The sequence below is a fragment of the Procambarus clarkii genome, chromosome 55, assembly GCF_040958095.1.
Source record: "Procambarus clarkii isolate CNS0578487 chromosome 55, FALCON_Pclarkii_2.0, whole genome shotgun sequence".
Taxonomy (NCBI): Eukaryota; Metazoa; Arthropoda; class Malacostraca; order Decapoda; family Cambaridae; genus Procambarus; species Procambarus clarkii.
In genome coordinates this window covers 11,324,139-11,343,970 of record NC_091204.1, presented here as the reverse complement: position 1 = coordinate 11,343,970, position 19,832 = coordinate 11,324,139, and the positions used below count along the sequence as shown (strand labels likewise).

Below are 19,832 nucleotides of genomic sequence, written 5' to 3'. Positions count from 1 at the left end.
CAAGCACTTACGAACCTGGGACCAGATTCACGAAGCAGTTACGCAAGCACTTACGAACCTGGGACCAGATTCACGAAGCAGTTACGCAAGCACTTACGAACCTGGGACCAGATTCACGAAGCAGTTACGCAAGCACTTACGAACCTGGGACCAGATTCACGAAGCAGGTAAGCAAGCACTTACGAACCTGTACACCTTTTCTCAATCTTTGGCGGCTTTGTTTACAATTATTAAACAGTTAATGAGCTCCGAAGCACCAGGAGGCTGTTTATAACAATAACAACAGTTGATTGGCAAGTTTTCATGCTTGTAAACTGTTTAATAAATGTAACCAAAGCCGTCAAAGATTGAGGAAAGATGTACACGTTCGTAAGTGCTTGCGTAACTGCTTCGTGAATCTGGCCCCAGGTTCGTAAGTGCTTGCGTAACTGCTTCGTGAATCTGGTCCCAGGTTCGTAAGTGCTTGCGTAACTGCTTCGTGAATCTGGCCACAGGTTCGTAAGTGCTTGCGTAAGTGCTTCGTGAATCTGGCCCAGGTTCGTAAGTGCTTGCGTAACTGCTTCGTGAATCTGGCCCCAGTTTCGTAAGTGCTTGCGTAACTGCTTCGTGAATCTGGTCCCAGGTTCGTAAGTGCTTGCGTAACTGCTTCGTGAATCTGGCCACAGGTTCGTAAGTGCTTGCGTAAGTGCTTCGTGAATCTGGCCCCAGGTTCGTAAGTGCTTGCGTAACTACTTCGTGAATCTGGTCCCAGGTTCGTAAGTGCTTGTGTAACTGCTTCGTGAATCTGGTCCCAGGTTCGTAAGTGCTTGCGTAACTCCTTCGTGAATCTGGCCCCAGGTTCGTAAGTGCTTGCGTAACTACTTCGTGAATCTGGCCCCAGGTTCGTAAGTGCTTGCGTAGCTGCTTCGTGAATCTAGCCCCCAGGTTCGTAAGTGCTTGCGTAAGTGCTTTCGTGAATCTGGCCCCAGGTTCGTAAGTGCTTGCGTAAGTGCTTTCGTGAATCTGGCCCCAGGTTCGTAAGTGCTTGCGTAAGTGCTTTCGTGAATCTGGCCCCAGGTTCGTAAGTGCTTGCGTAAGTGCTTTCGTGAATCTGGCCCCAGGTTCGTAAGTGCTTCCGTAACTGCTTCGTGAATCTGGCCCCAGGTTCGTAAGTGCTTGCGTAACTGCTTCGTGAATCTGGCCCCAGGTTCGTAAGTGCTTGCGTAACTACTTCGTGAATCTGGCCCCAGGTTCGTAAGTGCTTGCGTAACTACTTCGTGAATCTTGTCCCAGGTTCGTAAGTGCTTGCGTAACTGCTTCGTGAATCTTGCGCTTTCTGGAAGGTCCTGCCGGGGCCCCAAACTAGAGCCCAACCAGGATTTTTACACCTAATATATAGTGATATATCAGAGGCCTTCAGAGGATTCAGTTGCTTTACCGTTAGACCCGTTTAACGGTAAACCGTATTTAACCGTTTTTCTGTTTAAATTTCAGGGTGTGAAATTGAAATTTAACTGTCATTTTTTTTTTAAATTTAAATTTAAATTTCAAATTTAACTGTAATTTTTTAAAATTTAAATTTAAATTTCAAATTTAACTGTAATTTGAAATTTAAATTTAAATTTCATTTGAAATTTAAATTTAATTTTAATTTTAAATTTGAAATTTAACGATGAAAGTACTTTAACTTTGACGTTTTCTTGGGCTAACCTCTGTAGGTTAGGAGGGATGCTTGGGTGCGTCCGTTGGCGGTAAGGCCCAACCGTTGCTTTCTTTACGGAGAGGCAGGTGTGTGGGAGGGGGGCGGGGCCTTGCACACCTGTTGCTTGTTTGTTCAGGCAGAGCTTCCAGGTGTGTGTGTGTGTGTGTGTGTGTGTGTGTGTGTGTGTGTGTGTGTGTGTGTGTGTGTGCGTGTGTGTGTGTGTGTGTGTGTGTGTGTATATGTGTGTATAAAAGAGAAAGTATACATGTGTGTATACATATAAACATCACTCCCACAAGAATGATCCACCCATTAACTATGCCAATTACACAACCACGACCCAGACGGCATAATTGCAGATAACATATCAATGCAACAATGCAACTAAGCTATCATTGCAAACACCCCCCCCCTCCTCCCTCCCCCCTATCATTGCAAACACCCCCCCTCCTCCTCCCTCCCCCCCCCCATCATTGCAAACACCCCCCCTCCTCCTCCCTCCCCCCCCATCATTGCAAACACCCCCCCTCCTCCTCCCTCCCCCCCCCATCATTGCAAACACCCCCCCTCCTCCTCCCTCCCCCCCCCCATCATTGCAAACACCCCCCCTACCCCTCCTTATCATTGCAATCACCATCAGCTAACATCATGATGGCTTTAATGACACCTCCTTTGAGTGTATACAATCACGTCTGGCGGTATTGCATACACGTCAATCACGAAGCGAGTGATGAACCGTCGACTTTGCAACAACGACCAAGTCGGTCACTTGCAGACGTCTGCAAGTGACCGTTTATTTTATTATTTGTTTAATACATATTTATTTATTTATTTATTACAACTTTATTAGTCGATAGTTGTAGATGTGGACTTTGTGGGATTAAAGGGTTGATGTGCAGTCGTTATATAGGACCAAATATGGCCTAATAAAGACCAACAATGGCCTAACCAAGACCAAAAGTGGCCTAACCAATACCAAAAACTCCCTAACCAAGACCAAAAATGGCCTAACCAAGACCAAAAACTCTCTAACCAAGACCAACAATGGCCTAAAAATACCAAAAATTACCCAACCAATACCAAAAATGGCCTAACCAAGACCAAAAGTGGCCTTACTATGATAAAAATGGCCTAACCAAGACCAAAAGTGGCCTAACCGAGACCAAAAGTGACCTAACCAAGACCAAAAATTGTCTAACCAACTCCAAAAATGTCATAACCTAGACCAAAAGTGGCCTTACTAAGACCAAAAATGGCCTAACCAAGACCAAAAGTGGCCTTACTATGATAAAAATGGCCTAACCAAGACCAAAAGTGGCCTAACCGAGACCAAAAGTAACCTAACCAAGACCAAAAATTGTCTAACCAACTCCAAAAATGTCATAACCTAGACCAAAAGTGGCCTTACTACGACCAAAAATGGCCTAACCAAGACCAAAAATGGCCTAACCAAGACCAAAAATGGCCTAACCAAGACCAAAAACTCCCTAACCAAGACCAAAAATGGCCTAACCAAGACCAAAAACTCCCTAACCAAGACCAAAAATGGCCTAACCAAGACCAAAAACTCCCTAACCAAGACCAAAACTGGCCTAACCAAGACCAAAACTCCCTAACCAAGACCAAAAATGGCCTAACCAAGAGCAAAAATGGCCTAACCAAGACCAAAAACTCCCTAACCAAGACCAAAAATCCATAACCAAGACCAAAAACTCCCTAACCAAGACCAAAGTGGCCTAACCAAGACCAACAATGGCCTAACCAAGACCAACAATGGCCTAACCAAGACCAACAATGGCCTAACCAAGACCAACAATGGTCTAACCAATACCAACAATGGCCTAACCAAGACCAACAATGGCCTAACCAAGACCAAAAGTGGCCTAACCAAGACCAACAATGGCCTAACCAATACCAAGAATAGTCTAACCAAGACCCACAATGGCCTAGCCAATAACAACAATGGCCTAACCAAGACCAAAAATGGCCTAACCAAGACCAACAATGGCTTAACCAAGACCAACAATGGCCTAGCCAAGACCAACAATGGCCTAGCCAATAACAACAATGGCCTAACCAAGACCAACAATGGCCAAGACCAACAATGGCCTAACCAAGACCAACTATGGCCTAACCAAGACCAACACTGGCCTAACCAAGACCAACAATGGCCTAACCAAGACCAACAATGGCCTAACCAAGACCGATAATGGCCTTACCAAGACCAACAATGGCCTAACCAAGACCAAAAGTGGCCTTACTAAGACTATAAATGGCCTAACCAAGACCAAAAGTGGCCTAACCAAGACTAAAAATGGCCTAACCGAGACTAAAAATGGCCTAACCAAGACCAACAATGGCCTAACCCAGACCAACAAATGGCCTAAATAAGACCAACAATGGCCTTACCAAGACCAACAATGGCCTAACCAACTCCAACAATGGCCTAACCAAGACCAAAAATGGTCATAACCAAGACCAAAAATGGCCTAAGACCAAAAATGGCCTAATTAAGACCAAAAGTGGCCTTACTAAGACCAACAATGGTCTAACCAAGACCAAAAATGGCCTAACCAAGACCAACAATGGCCTAAAAATACCAAAAATTATCCAACCAATACCAAAAATGGCCTAACCAAGACCAAAAGTGGACTTACTAAGACCAAAAATGACCTAACCAAGACCAAAAGTGGCCTTACTAAGACCAACAATGGCCTAACCAAGACCAACAATGGCCTAAAAATACCAAAAATTACCTAACCAATACCAAAAGTGGCCTTACTAAGACCAACAATGGCCATAACCAAGACCAACAATGGCCATAACCAAGACCAACAATGGCCTAAAAATACCAAAAATTACCCAACCAATACCAAAAATGGCCATAACCAAGACCAACAATGGCCTAACCAAGACCAACAATGGCCTAACCAAGACCAACACTGGCCTAACCAAGACCAACAATGGCCATAACCAAGACCAACAATGGCCTAAAAATACCAAAAATTACCCAACCAATACCAACAATGGTCTAACCAAGACCAACAATGGCCATAACCAAGACCAACAATGGCCATAACCAAGACCAACAATGACCCACGACATACGCCCTTGGTCTTCCCCGCCATGGTTGTGAACGAGGCCATTAGAGGCGAGGTAACACCTGTGGACCAATCACCAGCGGCCTCCCCTCGACCCGAAGTGGCAATCATGTAGTTAAGGTAGGAGGGGGGGGGGGGTCGGTAACCTAACGACCCCCCTTGACTCTTAAACTACTTTAACTACGTCTCTCTCTCTCTCTCTAACTTACTCTAACTGCGTCTAACTCTAACTAATCTATGTCTAACTACTGTAACTACTCTAACTCTAAAACTCTAACTACTGTAACTACTCTAACTCTAACTACTGTAACTCTAACTCCTGTAACTACTGTAACTCTAACTACTGTAACTACTGTAACTCTAACTACTCTAACTCTAACTACATCTCACTCTAAGTATGTCTAACTCTAACTTCTCTATGTCTAACTCAAACTACTGTAACTACGTCTAACTCTGGCTCTGGTTCCCTTGGAGAACGTTCCAGGTTCGTCGCCCAGACTTCTCACTTCCCGTTCGAACAGTCGGGCCGGAACGAGGCACTTCGAGTGGAACAAGGCGCAAAACTGCTTATTTGTTTTACCAAGACTTCCTGGAAGGCCGGGAGCTGGAGCCCGACTCACCAGCTGTGTTACGGTCGGTTTAAGACGCTTTGGACTGCTAACTGGTGGTAAATAGATTGCCGCTATCTATCTAATCAATCCCGTCTATGAATTATGTATGTAGGGATCATGTCTCCTCTAATCTCTCCGACACGTACATAAAGCAAGTGAAAGTTAAAAGTTCTCTCATAAGGGATCAAAAGCAGTTTAAGTCATACATTTATGGGTCAGTAATATTTCTGGTTTTGGGTGTCGGCGGTGTTGACCCTAAGGGCGTCTCTTGCCTCCAGAGACAGAGAGAGAGAGAGAGAGAGAGAGACAGAGAGAGAGAGAGAGAGAGAGAGAGAGAGAGAGTCGCTGAGTGAGAGAGAGAATAAAAGAGACGTGATGAAGGAGTACCTAAGTGATGGTAAACAGAGACTGAGAGAGAGAGTCGCTGAGTGAGAGAGAGAATAAAAGAGACGTGATGAAGGAGTACCTAAGTGATGGTAAACAGAGACTGAGAGAGAGAGTCGCTGAGTGAGAGAGAGAATAAAGAGACGTGATGAAGGAGTACCTAAGCGGTGGGAAACAGAGAGGTCGAGAGGGTGTGGTAAGATCCGTCTGGGGCCCCCAGAGGTCACGCTGACGCCCAATATGTTCCTGAATTATGTGAAGGGGTCTCCTGGCTTGGAGAGAGAGAGAGGTTTTACTATCATATCGAGTTTTTAAAATTATAAACAAAGTTTGCTTCCACTACCTGCTCCCTAAATGTCCAGTTTTTCACTACTCTCACGCTAAATGAAAACTTCCTAACATCTCTGTGATTCATTACACACAGAAATCACAATAGCGTGATGCATCATTGAACAAATCCACAAGGGCCGTGACGAGGATTCGAACCTACGTCCGAGAGCATCCCAGAGGATGCCTTAATCGACTGAGCTAACTGTTAAGTTCAGTGTATTAAGGCAGCGAAGAGGTAGAATGGCCTATTAACATTGCTCGAGAGCATGGGGGGAGTTGTGTAAAACCCTGGTTTGTGTCTTGGAGAGGCTGCAGGATCCAAGTAAGTTCAGTAGAACTTCTGGTTTCAATTCTTTTGACCATGTCGTAGCTCAGTCGATTAAGGCAGCGTCTGGGATGATCTCGGATCCTCGAATCCTCGTCACGGCCCTTGTGGATTTGTTCATCTCTGTGACTCGTCTGAGTTTCCAGCTTCCACCTATGTCCCCTCTTTCTGTTACTATTACGTGTGAATATTTCGTCTATGTCCACTCCGTCAATCCCCCTCAGTATTTTATATGTCTCTATCATATCTCCACACACTCCCTTCTTTCTAGTGTCGAAAGGCTCAGTTCCTTCAGGCGCTCTTCATACCCCCATCCCTCGTAACATGTCTCCTCGTTCTGTTGCTATTACGTGTGAACATTTCGTCATGTCCACTCCGTCAATCCCCCTGAGGATTTTATATGTATCTATCATATCTCCACACACTCCCTTCTTCTTTCTAGTGTCGTAAGGCACAGTCCCTTCAGGCGCTCTTCATATCCTCCATCCCTCGTAACGTTGAGACGAGTCTCGTCGCAAGCTTCCGAAGAACCTTTTTCACTTTCCGTATATATTTTTTCAGTTGGGGACGACTCCATAACGGCGCTGCATACTCTTAAAACTAGTCTCACGTGCGTGTTATCTCACTCCTGGCCGTTGCAAATGCTCACCCGAGCTCTGCAACACATCCTCATCTTGCAGAGGCAGCGCAAAAAGTTGCAAGGAACGTCACCTTAAGACCTTTCTCGGGTCGAGGGTCAAGACTCCTCTAACCTGTTACCCTGAGGCGTTAAGGTCACCGGAGTCCCACACTCGGGTCCCACTGACTGCCTTGGCGGCAGACTACTTGTCTGCTCGTGCCAGCAGTGTGAGATGACGGACAGGGGTCCAGCAGACAGTGTGAGATGACGGACAGGGGTCCAGCAGACAGTGTGAGATGATGGACAGGGGTCCAGCAGACAGTGGGAGATGACGGACAGGGGTCCAGCAGACAGTGTGAGGCGAAGGGAGGGTCAAGCAGACACCAGGGGTGAAGGGCAGGGTCCAGCAGACACCAGGGGTGAAGGGCAGGATGTCCAGCAGACACCAGGGGTGACAGGCAGGGTCTCCAGCAGACACTACGGGTGAAGGGCAGGGTGTCCAGCAGACACCAGGGGTGAAGGGCAGGGTCCAGCAGACACCAGGGGTGAAGGTCAGGGTCCAGCAGACACTACGGGTGAAGGGCAGGGTGTCCAGCAGACACCAGGGGTGAAGGGCAGGGTCCAGCAGACACCAGGGGTGATTGCAGGGTCCAGCAGACACTACGGGTGAAGGGCAGTGTCCAGCAGACACTACGGGTGAAGGGCAGGGTCCAGCAGACACTACGGGTGAAGGGCAGAGTGTCCAGCAGACACTACGGGTGAAGGGCAGGGTCCAGCAGACACTACGGGTGAAGGGCAGAGTCCAGCAGACACCAGGGGTGAAGGGCAGAGTGTCCAGCAGACACTACGGGTGAAGGACAGAGTGTCCAGCAGACACTACGGGTGAAGAACAGTGTCCAGCAGACACTACGGGTGAAGGGCAGGGTCCAGCAGACACTACGGGTGAAGGGCAGGGTCCAGCAGACACCAGGGGTGATGGGCAGGGTCCAGCAGACACTACGGGTGAAGGGCAGAGTGTCCAGCAGACACCAGGGGTGAAGGGCAGAGTGTCCAGCAGACACTACGGGTGAAGGGCAGGGTCCAGCAGACACTACGGGTGAAGGATAGAGTGTCCAGCAGACACTACGGGTGAAGGACAGTGTCCAGCAGACACTACAAGTGAAGGGCAGGGTCCAGCAGACACTACGGGTGAAGGGCAGAGTGTCCAGCAGACACTACGGGTGAAGGACAGTGTCCAGCAGACACTACGGGTGAAGGGCAGGGTCCAGCAGACACTACGGGTGAAGGGCAGGTTCCAGCAGACACCAGGGGTAAAGGGCAGAGTGTCCAGCAGAAACCAGGGGTGATGGGCAGGGTCCAGCAGACACTACGGGTGAAGGGCAGAGTGTCCAGCAGACACTACGGGTGAAGGGCAGGGTGTCCAGCAGACACTACAAGTGAAGGGCAGAGTGTCCAGCAGACACTACGTTTGAAGGGCAGGGTCCAGCAGACACTACGGGTGAAGGGAAGAGTGTCCAGCAGAAACTACGGGTGATGGGCAGGGTCCAGCAGACACTACGGGTGAAGGGCAGAGTCCAGCAGACACCAGGGGTGAAGGGCAGAGTGTCCAGCAGACACTACGGGTGAAGGACAGTGTCCAGCAGACACTACGGGTGAAGAACAGTGTCCAGCAGACACTACGGGTGAAGGGCAGGGTCCAGTAGACACTACGGGTGAAGGGCAGGGTCCAGCAGACACCAGGGGTGATGGGCAGGGTCCAGCAGACACTACGGGTGAAGGGCAGAGTGTCCAGCAGACACCAGGGGTGAAGGGCAGAGTGTCCAGCAGTCACTACGGGTGAAGAACAGAGTCCAGCAGACACTACGGGTGAAGGACAGAGTGTCCAGCAGACACTACGGGTGAAGGACAGTGTCCAGCAGACACTACAAGTGAAGGGCAGGGTCCAGCAGACACTACGGGTGAAGAACAGAGTCCAGCAGACACTACGGGTGAAGGACAGAGTGTCCAGCAGACACTACGGGTGAAGGACAGTGTCCAGCAGACACTACAAGTGAAGGGCAGGGTCCAGCAGACACTACGGGTGAAGGGCAGAGTGTCCAGCAGACACTACGGGTGAAGGACAGTGTCCAGCAGACACTACAGGTGAAGGGCAGGGTCCAGCAGACACTACGGGTGAAGGGCAGGGTCCAGCAGACACCAGGGGTGAAGGGCAGAGTGTCCAGCAGAAACCAGGGGTGATGGGCAGGGTCCAGCAGACACCAGGGGTGAAGGGCAGAGTGTCCAGCAGAAACCAGGGGTGATGGGCAGGGTCCAGCAGACACTACGGGTGAAGGGCAGAGTGTCCAGCAGACACTACAGGTGAAGGGCAGGGTGTCCAGCAGACACTACAAGTGAAGGGCAGAGTGTCCAGCAGACACTACGGGTGAAGGGAAGAGTGTCCAGCAGACACAACGGGTGACGGGCAGAGTGTCCAGCAGACACTACAGGTGAAGGGCAGAGTGTCCAGCAGACACCAAGGGTGAAGGGCAGAGTGTCCAGCAGACACTACGGGTGAAGGGCAGTGTGTCCAGCAGACACTACAGTTGAAGGGCAGAGTGTCCAGCAGACACTAAGGGTGAAGGGCAGAGTGTCCAGCAAACACTACGGGTGAAGGGCAGAGTGTCCAGCAGACACTACGGGTGAAGGGCAGAGTGTCCAGCAGACACTACGGGTGAAGGGCAGAGTGTCCAGCAGACACTACGGGTGAAGGGCAGGGTGTCCAGCAGACACTACGGGTGAAGGGCAGGGTGTCCAGCAGACACTACGGGTGAAGGGTAGTGTGTCCAGCAGACACTACAGTTGAAGGGCAGAGTGTCCAGCAGACACTAAGGGTGAAGGGCAGAGTGTCCAGCAAACACTACGGGTGAAGGGCAGAGTGTCCAGCAGACACTACGGGTGAAGGGCAGAGTGTCCAGCAGACACTACGGGTGAAGGGCAGAGTGTCCAGCAGACACCAGGGGTGAAGGGCAGAGTGTCCAGCAGACACCAGGGGTGAAGGGCAGGGTGTCCAGCAGACACCAGGGGTGAAGGGCAGAGTGTCCAGCAGACACTACGGGTGAAGGGCAGAGTGTCCAGCAGACACTACGGGTGAAGGGCAGAGTGTCCAGCAGACACTACGGGTGAAGGGCAGAGTGTCCAGCAGACACTACGGGTGAAGGGCAGAGTGTCCAGCAGACACTACGGGTGAAGGGCAGAGTGTCCAGCAGACACCAAGGGTGAAGGGCAGAGTGTCCAGCAGACACCAGGGGTGAAGGGCAGGGTGTCCAGCAGACACCAGGGGTGAAGGGCAGAGTGTCCAGCAGACACTACGGGTGAAGGGCAGAGTGTCCAGCAGACACTACGGGTGAAGGGCAGAGTGTCCAGCAGACACTACGGGTGAAGGGCAGAGTGTCCAGCAGACACTACGGGTGAAGGGCAGAGCGTCCAGCAGACACCAGGGGTGAAGGGCAGAGTGTCCAGCAGACACTACGGGTGAAGGGCAGAGTGTCCAGCAGACACTACGGGTGAAGGGCAGAGTGTCCAGCAGACACTACGGGTGAAGGGCAGAGTGTCCAGCAGACACTATGGGTGAAGAGCAGAGTGTCCAACAAACACTACGGGTGAAGGGCAGTGTGTCCAGCAGACACTACGGGTGAAGGGCAGAGTGTCCAGCAGACACTACGGGTGAAGGGCAGAGTGTCCAGCAGACACTACGGGTGAAGGGCAGAGTGTCCAGCAGACACCAGGGGTGAAGAGCAGAGTGTCCAGCAGACACCAGGGGTGAAGGGCAGAGTGTCCAGCAGACACTACGGGTGAAGGGCAGAGTGTCCAGCAGACACTACGGGTGAAGGACAGAGTGTCCAGCAGACACTACGGGTGAAGGGCAGAGTGTCCAGCAGACACTACGGGTGAAGGGCAGAGTGTCCAGCAGACACTACGGGTGAAGGGCAGAGTGTCCAGCAGACACTACGGGTGAAGGGCAGAGTGTCCAGCAGACACTACGGGTGAAGGGCAGGGTGTCCAGCAGACACCAGGGGTGAAGGGCAGAGTGTCCAGCAGACACCAGGGGTGAAGGGCAGGGTCCAGCAGACACTACGGGTGAAGGGCAGGGTCCAGCAGACACCAGAGGTGAAGGGCAGAGTGTCCAGCAGACACTACGGGTGAAGGGCAGTGTCCAGCAGACACCAGGGGTGAAGGGCAGAGTGTCCAGCAGACACTACGGGTGAAGGGCAGTGTCCAGCAGACACTACGGGTGAAGGGCAGGGTCCAGCAGACACTACGGGTGAAGGGCAGAGTGTCCAGCAGACACTACGGGTGAAGGGCAGAGTGTCCAGCAGACACTACGGGTGAAGGGCAGAGTGTCCAGCAGACACCAGGGGTGAAGGGCAGAGTGTCCAGCAGACACTACGGGTGAAGGGCAGAGTGTCCAGCAGACACTACGGGTGAAGGGCAGAGTGTCCAGCAGACACTACGAGTGAAGGGCAGAGGGTCCAGCAGACACCAGGGATGAAGGGCAGAGGGTCCAGCAGCCACCAGGGGTGAAGGGCAGAGTGTCCAGCAGACACTACGGGTGAAGGGCAGAGTGTCCAGCAGACACTACGGGTGAAGGGCAGAGGGTCCAGGGTGGTCATGACAGAGCCCCGAGGACAACACGCTGCCCAACCGCTCCCGCTGTCCACTGGTCGCCCCCAGTTACCGTGGGAACCCGATCGAATCCCACAAATTTTTTCTCCCTTACAGAAGTTTGTCTGAGGCGCCGTGGGAGAGTTCTGTCTCCCTTACCTTACCCTTACCTTAGGGGTCCCCTACCTTCCCTACCCTATGGGTAAGGGAGTTCCCTACCTTCCCTACCCTATGGGTAAGGGAGTTCCCTACCTTCCCTACCCTAGGAGTAAGGGGTTCTCTTCCTTCCCTTACCTTAGGGGTTACCTACCTTCCCTACCCTAGGAGTAAGGGAGTTCCTTACCTTCCCTACCCTAGGAGTAAGGGGTTACCTACCTTCCCTTACCTTAGGGGTCCCCTACCTTCCCTACCCTATGGGTAAGGGAGTTCCCTACCTTCCCTACCCTAGGGGTAAGGGAGTTCCCTACCTTCCCTACCCTAGGAGTTACCTACCTTCCCTACCCTAGGAGTAAGGGAGTTCCCTACCTTCCCTACCCTAGGAGTAAGGGGTTCTCTACCTTCCCTTACCTTAGGGGTTACCTACCTTCCCTACCCTATGGGTAAGGGAGTTCCCTACCTTCCCTACCCTAGGGGTAAGGGAGTTCCCTACCTTCCCTACCCTAGGAGTTACCTACCTTCCCTACCCTAGGAGTAAGGGAGTTCCCTACCTTCCCTACCCTAGGAGTAAGGGGTTACCTATCTTCCCTTACCTTAGGGGTTCTCTACCTTCCCTTACCTTAGGGGTTACCTACCTTCCCTACCCTATGGGTAAGGGAGTTCCCTACCTTCCCTACCCTAGGAGTAAGGGGTTCTCTTCCTTCCCTTACCTTAGGGGTTACCTACCTTCCCTACCCTAGGAGTAAGGGAGTTCCTTACCTTCCCTACCCTAGGAGTAAGGGGTTCTCTACCTTCCCTTACCTTAGGGGTTACCTACCTTCCCTACCCTATGGGTAAGGGAGTTCCCTACCTTCCCTACCCTAGGGGTAAGGGAGTTCCCTACCTTCCCTACCCTAGGAGTTACCTACCTTCCCTACCCTAGGAGTAAGGGAGTTCCCTACCTTCCCTACCCTAGGAGTAAGGGGTTCTCTACCTTCCCTTACCTTAGGGGTTACCTACCTTCCCTACCCTATGGGTAAGGGAGTTCCCTACCTTCCCTACCCTAGGGGTAAGGGAGTTCCCTACCTTCCCTACCCTAGGAGTTACCTACCTTCCCTACCCTAGGAGTAAGGGAGTTCCCTACCTTCCCTACCCTAGGAGTAAGGGGTTACCTATCTTCCCTTACCTTAGGGGTTCTCTACCTTCCCTTACCTTAGGGGTTACCTACCTTCCCTACCCTATGGGTAAGGGAGTTCCCTACCTTCCCTACCCTAGGAGTAAGGGGTTCTCTTCCTTCCCTTACCTTAGGGGTTACCTACCTTCCCTACCCTAGGAGTAAGGGAGTTCCTTACCTTCCCTACCCTAGGAGTAAGGGGTTCTCTACCTTCCCTTACCTTAGGGGTTACCTACCTTCCGTACCCTAGGAGTAAGGGAGTTCCCTACCTTCCCTACCCTAGGAGTAAGGGGTTCTCTACCTTCCCTTACCTTAGGGGTTACCTACCTTCCCTACCCTAGGAGTAAGGGAGTTCCCTACCTTCCCTACCCTAGGAGTAAGGGGTTCTCTACCTTCCCTTACCTTAGGGGTTACCTACCTTCCCTACCCTAGGAGTAAGGGAGTTCCCTACCTTCCCTACCCTAGGAGTAAGGGGTTACCTACCTTCCCTTACCTTAGGGGTTACCTACCTGCCCTACCCTATGGGTAAGGGAGTTCCCTACCTTCCTTACCCTAGGAGTAAGGGATTACCTACCTTCCCTTACCTTAGGGGTTACCTACCTTCCCTACCCTATGGGTAAGGGAGTTCCCTACCTTCCCTACCCTAGGAGTAAGGGGTTCTCTACCTTCCCTTACCTTAGGGGTACCTACCTTCCCTACCCTAGGAGTAAGGGAGTTCCCTACCTTCCCTACCCTAGGCGTAAGGGGTTCTCTACCTTCCCTTACCTTAGGGGTTACCTACCTTCCCTACCCTAGGAGTAAGGGAGTTCCCTACCTTCCCTACCCTAGGAGTAAGGGGTTACCTACCTTCCCTTACCTTAGGGGTTACCTACCTTCCCTACCCTATGGGTAAGGGAGTTCCCTACCTTCCCTACCCTAGGAGTAAGGGGTTACCTATCTTCCCTTACCTTAGGGGTTACCTACCTTCCCTTACCTTAGGAGTTACCTACCTTCCTTACCCTAGGGGTAAGGGGTTCTCTACCTTCCCTTACCCTAGGAGTTACCTACCTTCCCTACCCTTAGCAATAAGGGGTTCCCTACCTTCCCTTACCTTAGGGGTTACCTACCTTCCCTACCCTAGGGGTAAGGGGCTACCTATCTTCCCTACCCTTGGAGTAAGGGGTCCCCTACCTTCCCTACCCTAGGGGTAAGGGGCTCTCTACCTTCCCTACCCTAGGGGTAAGGGGTTCCCCTACCTTCCTTACCCCTATGAGTAAGGGGTTCCCTACCTTCCCCTTACCCTAGGGGTAAGGGGTTCCCCTACCTTCCCTACCCTAGGGGTAAGGGGTTCCCTACCTTCCCTACCCTAGGAGTAAGGGGTTCCCTACCTTCCTTACCCTAGGAGTAAGGGGTTCCCTACCTTCCCTTACCTTAGGGGTTACCTACCTTCCCTACCCTATGGGTAAGGGATTCCCTACCTTCCCTACCCTATGGGTAAGGGATTCCCTACCTTCCCTACCCTAGGAGTAAGGGGTTCTCTACCTTCCCTTACCTTAGGGGTTACCTACCTTCCCTACCCTAGGAGTAAGGGAGTTCCCTACCTTCCCTATCCTAGGAGTAAGGGGTTCTCTACCTTCCCTTACCCTAGGAGTTACCTACCTTCCCTACCCTAGGAGTAAGGGGTTCCCTACCTTCCTTACCCTAGGGGTAAGGGGTTCTCTACCTTCCCTTACCCTAGGAGTTACCTACCTTCCCTACCCTTAGCAGTAAGGGGTTCCCTACCTTCCCTTACCTTAGGGGTTACCTACCTTCCCTACCCTAGGGGTAAGGGGCTACCTATCTTCCCTACCCTTGGAGTAAGGGGTCCCCTACCTTCCCTACCCTAGGGGTAAGGGGCTCTCTACCTTCCCTAACCTAGGGGTAAGGGGTTCCCCTACCTTCCTTACCCCTAGGAGTAAGGGGTTCCCTACCTTCCCCTTACCCTAGGGGTAAGGGGTTCCCCTACCTTCCCTACCCTAGGGGTAAGGGGTTCCCTACCTTCCCTACCCTAGGAGTAAGGGGTTCCCTACCTTCCTTACCCTAGGAGTAAGGGGTTCCCTACCTTCCCTACTCCTAGGGGTAAGGGATTCCCTACCTCCCCCTACCCTAGGGGTAAAGGGCTCCCTACCTCCCCCTACCCTAGGAATAAGACTTCCCTACCTTCCCCTACCCTAGGAATAAGATTTCCCCTACCCTAGAAGGTAAGGGAAGTAGGGAAGACTTCTGGAAGTCTAAGACAGTAGAGTGGAGAGACTGCTATTTCCCGTAGATGTGTGTTTGTGAGTACATATGTAGGTACATATGTGCGTGTGGGGGAGGGAGAGAGAGAGGTGGGGAGGGGCGGGGGTTAGGGGTAAGGGAGCTGGTCAGCATTATCGCCAGAGGGAAGGTGGTGGTGGGGGGGTGAGGGGTAATGATCGCGACGTAGGTCACGAATTTCGTGGGTAGAGTAGTGACCAGGTATCCCAAATATGGTCCACCGTATCACTCCCACAGGACGCTCTCAGTACGCCCATTGCTGCCGCCCGCACGAATGCCCACCTTGGCAGGGGGACTGGACTGGGGTGTGGGATCAACATAGGCTCCTCGGGGGTCGCCATAATTGAAGAGAGAACCGCGTGGCGAGGCCTCATTCAGACCCCCACGATGATTTTTTTGGCCCTGCCACAGGTAAGATGAACACATTGATACCCGGCATTGACCGGGGTACCCCTATAGTAGTTGATATAAATCTAGGTCTCCAAATAAAAAGTTTATAAAAAAATCAGTTTTTTCCCAAACGTTTCTAACCAGTCTGTCGTTCTAAGGTTCCCCAACGTCCAGAAACTGTCGTATTAAAGTGGCCTTATATCCTAAACCTGTCAGAGAACCCATAACAGAGAACGAGACAGTTCGTCGCTTTCGCGAGTCGCTTCCATTTTCTAGATCGACGATTTTTGGCATTAGGTGGAGCATACGTCAAAATTACGACATTCTATTAGGAGGACGGGTTGTTCTAATACTGTCTTAGACAGTCCATTCACTCGGGCACTCGGAGACTCGAATTGTCTCTGTCTAACTGTCTTTTTAAGCTGTCTTGGACAGTTTCCCTGAGTCACCCCTCGAGAGCTTCCAGAGAATGGGAGTCATGTGAAGATGAGTCAGGAGAAACCACACTGACCAGACGTCTGTTTTTTGTTTTGGGATTGGATCTCCCTCCTCCCCCTCGCCCTCTCGCTCTTGCTCTCTCCCACCTCTCCTCCACTCTTCCCCCCTCTCTCTCTCCCACCTCTCCCCTCCTCTCTCTCTCTCTCCCTCCGGGCCAGTCCCTGCCTAATAAAAAGTATCTAAGGTGTGTGAAGATGGTCAAGACGGATGACGGAGGGACATTTAGACCCCGAAGATCTAAATGTCTCACCTAAATGCCGCTGCCGCTGCTGCTGCCGCTGCTGCTGCCGCTGCCGCTGCTGCTGCCGCTGCTGCTGCCGCTGCTGCTGCTGTTACTGCTGGCGGTTAACTCCACCTCGAACTCATTCATATATATGTCTAGCCTACGCTTGAAACAATCAAAGGCTCCAACGCCTGCCACGTTACGCAGTAATCTTTACCACCAGTCCACGACCCTCTTACCGGACCAGTATTTACCCAAGTCTTTTCTAAATCTAAACTTATCCAATTGATATCTATGTTCTATTTTGTGTTGATATATGCAAATTAGAGCTCAATCAATATATATAATTTCAATATTATTGCCGATATCGTCGCAATGTCGATCAATATCTGCTGAGCGCGTGGTGATTTCGTGAAGATATTGACGAATATGGCTTCTAAATCTAAATCTAAAAGCATACCTGGTCTATCGTCGACCCATCTGGGTCCCCACCCCACCCCCCACCGCCCACAGGTCCCGCCCACCGCCTACACTAACACCCACTCTGGCCTGGGAACTTCAGCGCGTCGTAAGATCCTGCAGGCAATCCGGGTATGCGCAGTGGACGGGTTATCAAGGATATCACCCCCTCCATATGGGCATTGGATGGGGTCCATCCGTGAGACGTGGGCGGTTCACGGGCGTGCGGGCGGGGGTGAAGGGCGGGAGAACACTCCATGGATCTCTAAAACAGTGTGGGAACGATTGGGCTTCGTCAGAGTGGTTTATTTGTGTGTATTTACTATTCGTGTCTGCAGAATGTAGGTTTTAGCTCTTGGACCCGCCTTTCTAATCAGTCTATCATATTATCTCTCTGCTTCTTTCCACATTTGATTGAACCATGGGGTCATGATTGAGCCCTGGGGTCCACACTGAACCCTGGGGTCCACACTGAACCCTGGGGTCCACACTGAACCCTGGGGTCCACACTGAACCCTGGGGTCCACACTGAACCCTGGGGTCCACACTGAACCCTGGGGTCCACACTGAACCCTGGGGTCCTCACTGAACCCTGGGGTCCTCACTGAACCCTGGAGTCCACACTGAACCATGGGGTCGTGATTGAACCCTGGGGTCCACACTGAACCCTGGGGTCCACACTGAACCCTGGGGTCCACACTGAACCCTGGTGTCCACACTGAACCCTGGGGTCCACACTGAACCCTGGGGTCCTCATTGAACCCAGGGGTCCACACTGAACCCTGGGGTCCACACTGAACCCTGGGGTCCACACTGAATCCTGGGGTCCACACTGAACCCTGGGGTCCACACTGAACCCTGGGGTCCACACTGAACCCTGGGGTCCACACTGAACCCTGAGGTCCACATTGAACCCTGGGGTCCACACTGAACCCTGAGGTCCACATTGAACCCTGGGGTCCACACTGAACCCTGGGGTCCTCATTGAACCCTGGGGTCCACACTGAACCCTGGGGTCCACACTGAACCCTGGGGTCCACACTAAACCCTGGGGTCCACACTGAACCCTGGGGTCCACACTGAACCCTGGGGTCCACACTGAACCCTGGGGTCCACACTGAACCCTGGGGTCCTCACTGAACCCTGGGGTCCACACTGAACCCTGGGGTCCTCACTGAACCCTGGGGTCCACACTGAACCCTGGGGTCCACACTGAACCCTGGGGTCCACACTGAACCCTGGGGTCCTCATTGAACCCTGGGGTCCACACTGAACCCTGGGGTCCACACTGAACCCTGGGGTCCACACTGAACCCTGGGGTCCACACTGAACCCTGGGGTCCACACTGAACCCTGGGGTCCTCATTGAACCCTGGGGTCCACACTGAACCCTGAGGTCCACATTGAACCCTGGGGTCCACACTGAACCCTGGGGTCCACACTGAACCATGGGGTCATGATTGAACCCTGGGGTCCACACTGAACCCTGGGGTCCACACTGAACCATGGGGTCATGATTGAACTCTGGGGTCCACACTGAACCATGGGGTCCTGATTGAACCATGGGGTCCTCATTGAACCCTGGGGTCCTCATTGAACCCTGGGGTCCTCATTGAACCCTGGGGTCCTCATTGAACCCTGGGGTCCTCATTGAACCCTGGGGTCCTCATTGAACCCTGGGGTCCTCATTGAACCCTGGGGTCCTCATTGAACCCTGGGGTCCACACCGAACCCTGGGGTCCTCACTGAACCCTGGGGTCATGATTGAACCCTGGGGTCCACACTGAACCCTGGGGTCCACATTGAACCCTGGGGTCCACACTGAACCCTAGGGTCCACACTGAACCCTGGGGTCCACACTGAACCCTGGGGTCCACACTGAACCCTGGGGTCCACACTGAACCCTGGGGTCCACACTGAACCCTGGGGTCCACAATGAACCCTGGGGTCCTCATTGAACCATGGGGTCCACAATGAACCCTGGGGTCCTCACTGAACCCTGGGGTCATGATTGAGCCCTGGGGTCCACAATGAACCCTGGGGTCCACAGTGAACCCTGGGGTCCACACTGAACCCTGGGGTCCACACTGAACCCTGGGGTCCACACTGAACCCTGGGGTCCACACTGAACCCTGGGGTCCACACTGAACCCTGGGGTCCACACTGAACCCTGAGGTCCACATTGAACCCTGGGGTCCACACTGAACCCTGAGGTCCACATTGAACCCTGGGGTCCACACTGAACCCTGGGGTCCTCATTGAACCCTGGGGTCCACACTGAACCCTGGGGTCCACACTGAACCCTGGGGTCCACACTAAACCCTGGGGTCCACACTGAACCCTGGGGTCCACACTGAACCCTGGGGTCCACACTGAACCCTGGGGTCCTCACTGAACCCTGGGGTCCTCACTGAACCCTGGGGTCCACACTGAACCCTGGGGTCCTCACTGAACCCTGGGGTCCACACTGAACCCTGGGGTCCACACTGAACCCTGGGGTCCACACTGAACCCTGGGGTCCTCATTGAACCCTGGGGTCCACACTGAACCCTGGGGTCCACACTGAACCCTGGGGTCCACACTGAACCCTGGGGTCCACACTGAACCCTGGGGTCCACACTGAACCCTGGGGTCCTCATTGAACCCTGGGGTCCACACTGAACCCTGAGGTCCACATTGAACCCTGGGGTCCACACTGAACCCTGGGGTCCACACTGAACCATGGGGTCATGATTGAACCCTGGGGTCCACACTGAACCCTGGGGTCCACACTGAACCATGGGGTCATGATTGAACTCTGGGGTCCACACTGAACCATGGGGTCCTGATTGAACCATGGGGTCCTCATTGAACCCTGGGGTCCTCATTGAACCCTGGGGTCCTCATTGAACCCTGGGGTCCTCATTGAACCCTGGGGTCCTCATTGAACCCTGGGGTCCTCATTGAACCCTGGGGTCCTCATTGAACCCTGGGGTCCTCATTGAA

General features: G+C 52.5%; 1 protein-coding gene across 1 annotated transcript in view; it reads left to right on the top strand.

Annotated features, from left to right (window-relative positions):
• Positions 1–16,818: 16,818 nt before the first annotated feature.
• The window catches only part of LOC138352877 (adhesive plaque matrix protein-like), a 58,972-nt gene continuing 55,958 nt past the window's right edge, over positions 16,819–19,832 (top strand). The window contains exon 1 of the mRNA XM_069305430.1: positions 16,819–16,980. Within this exon, the coding sequence (XP_069161531.1) occupies positions 16,819–16,980 (162 nt within the window). The remainder of the gene's footprint in view (positions 16,981–19,832) is intronic.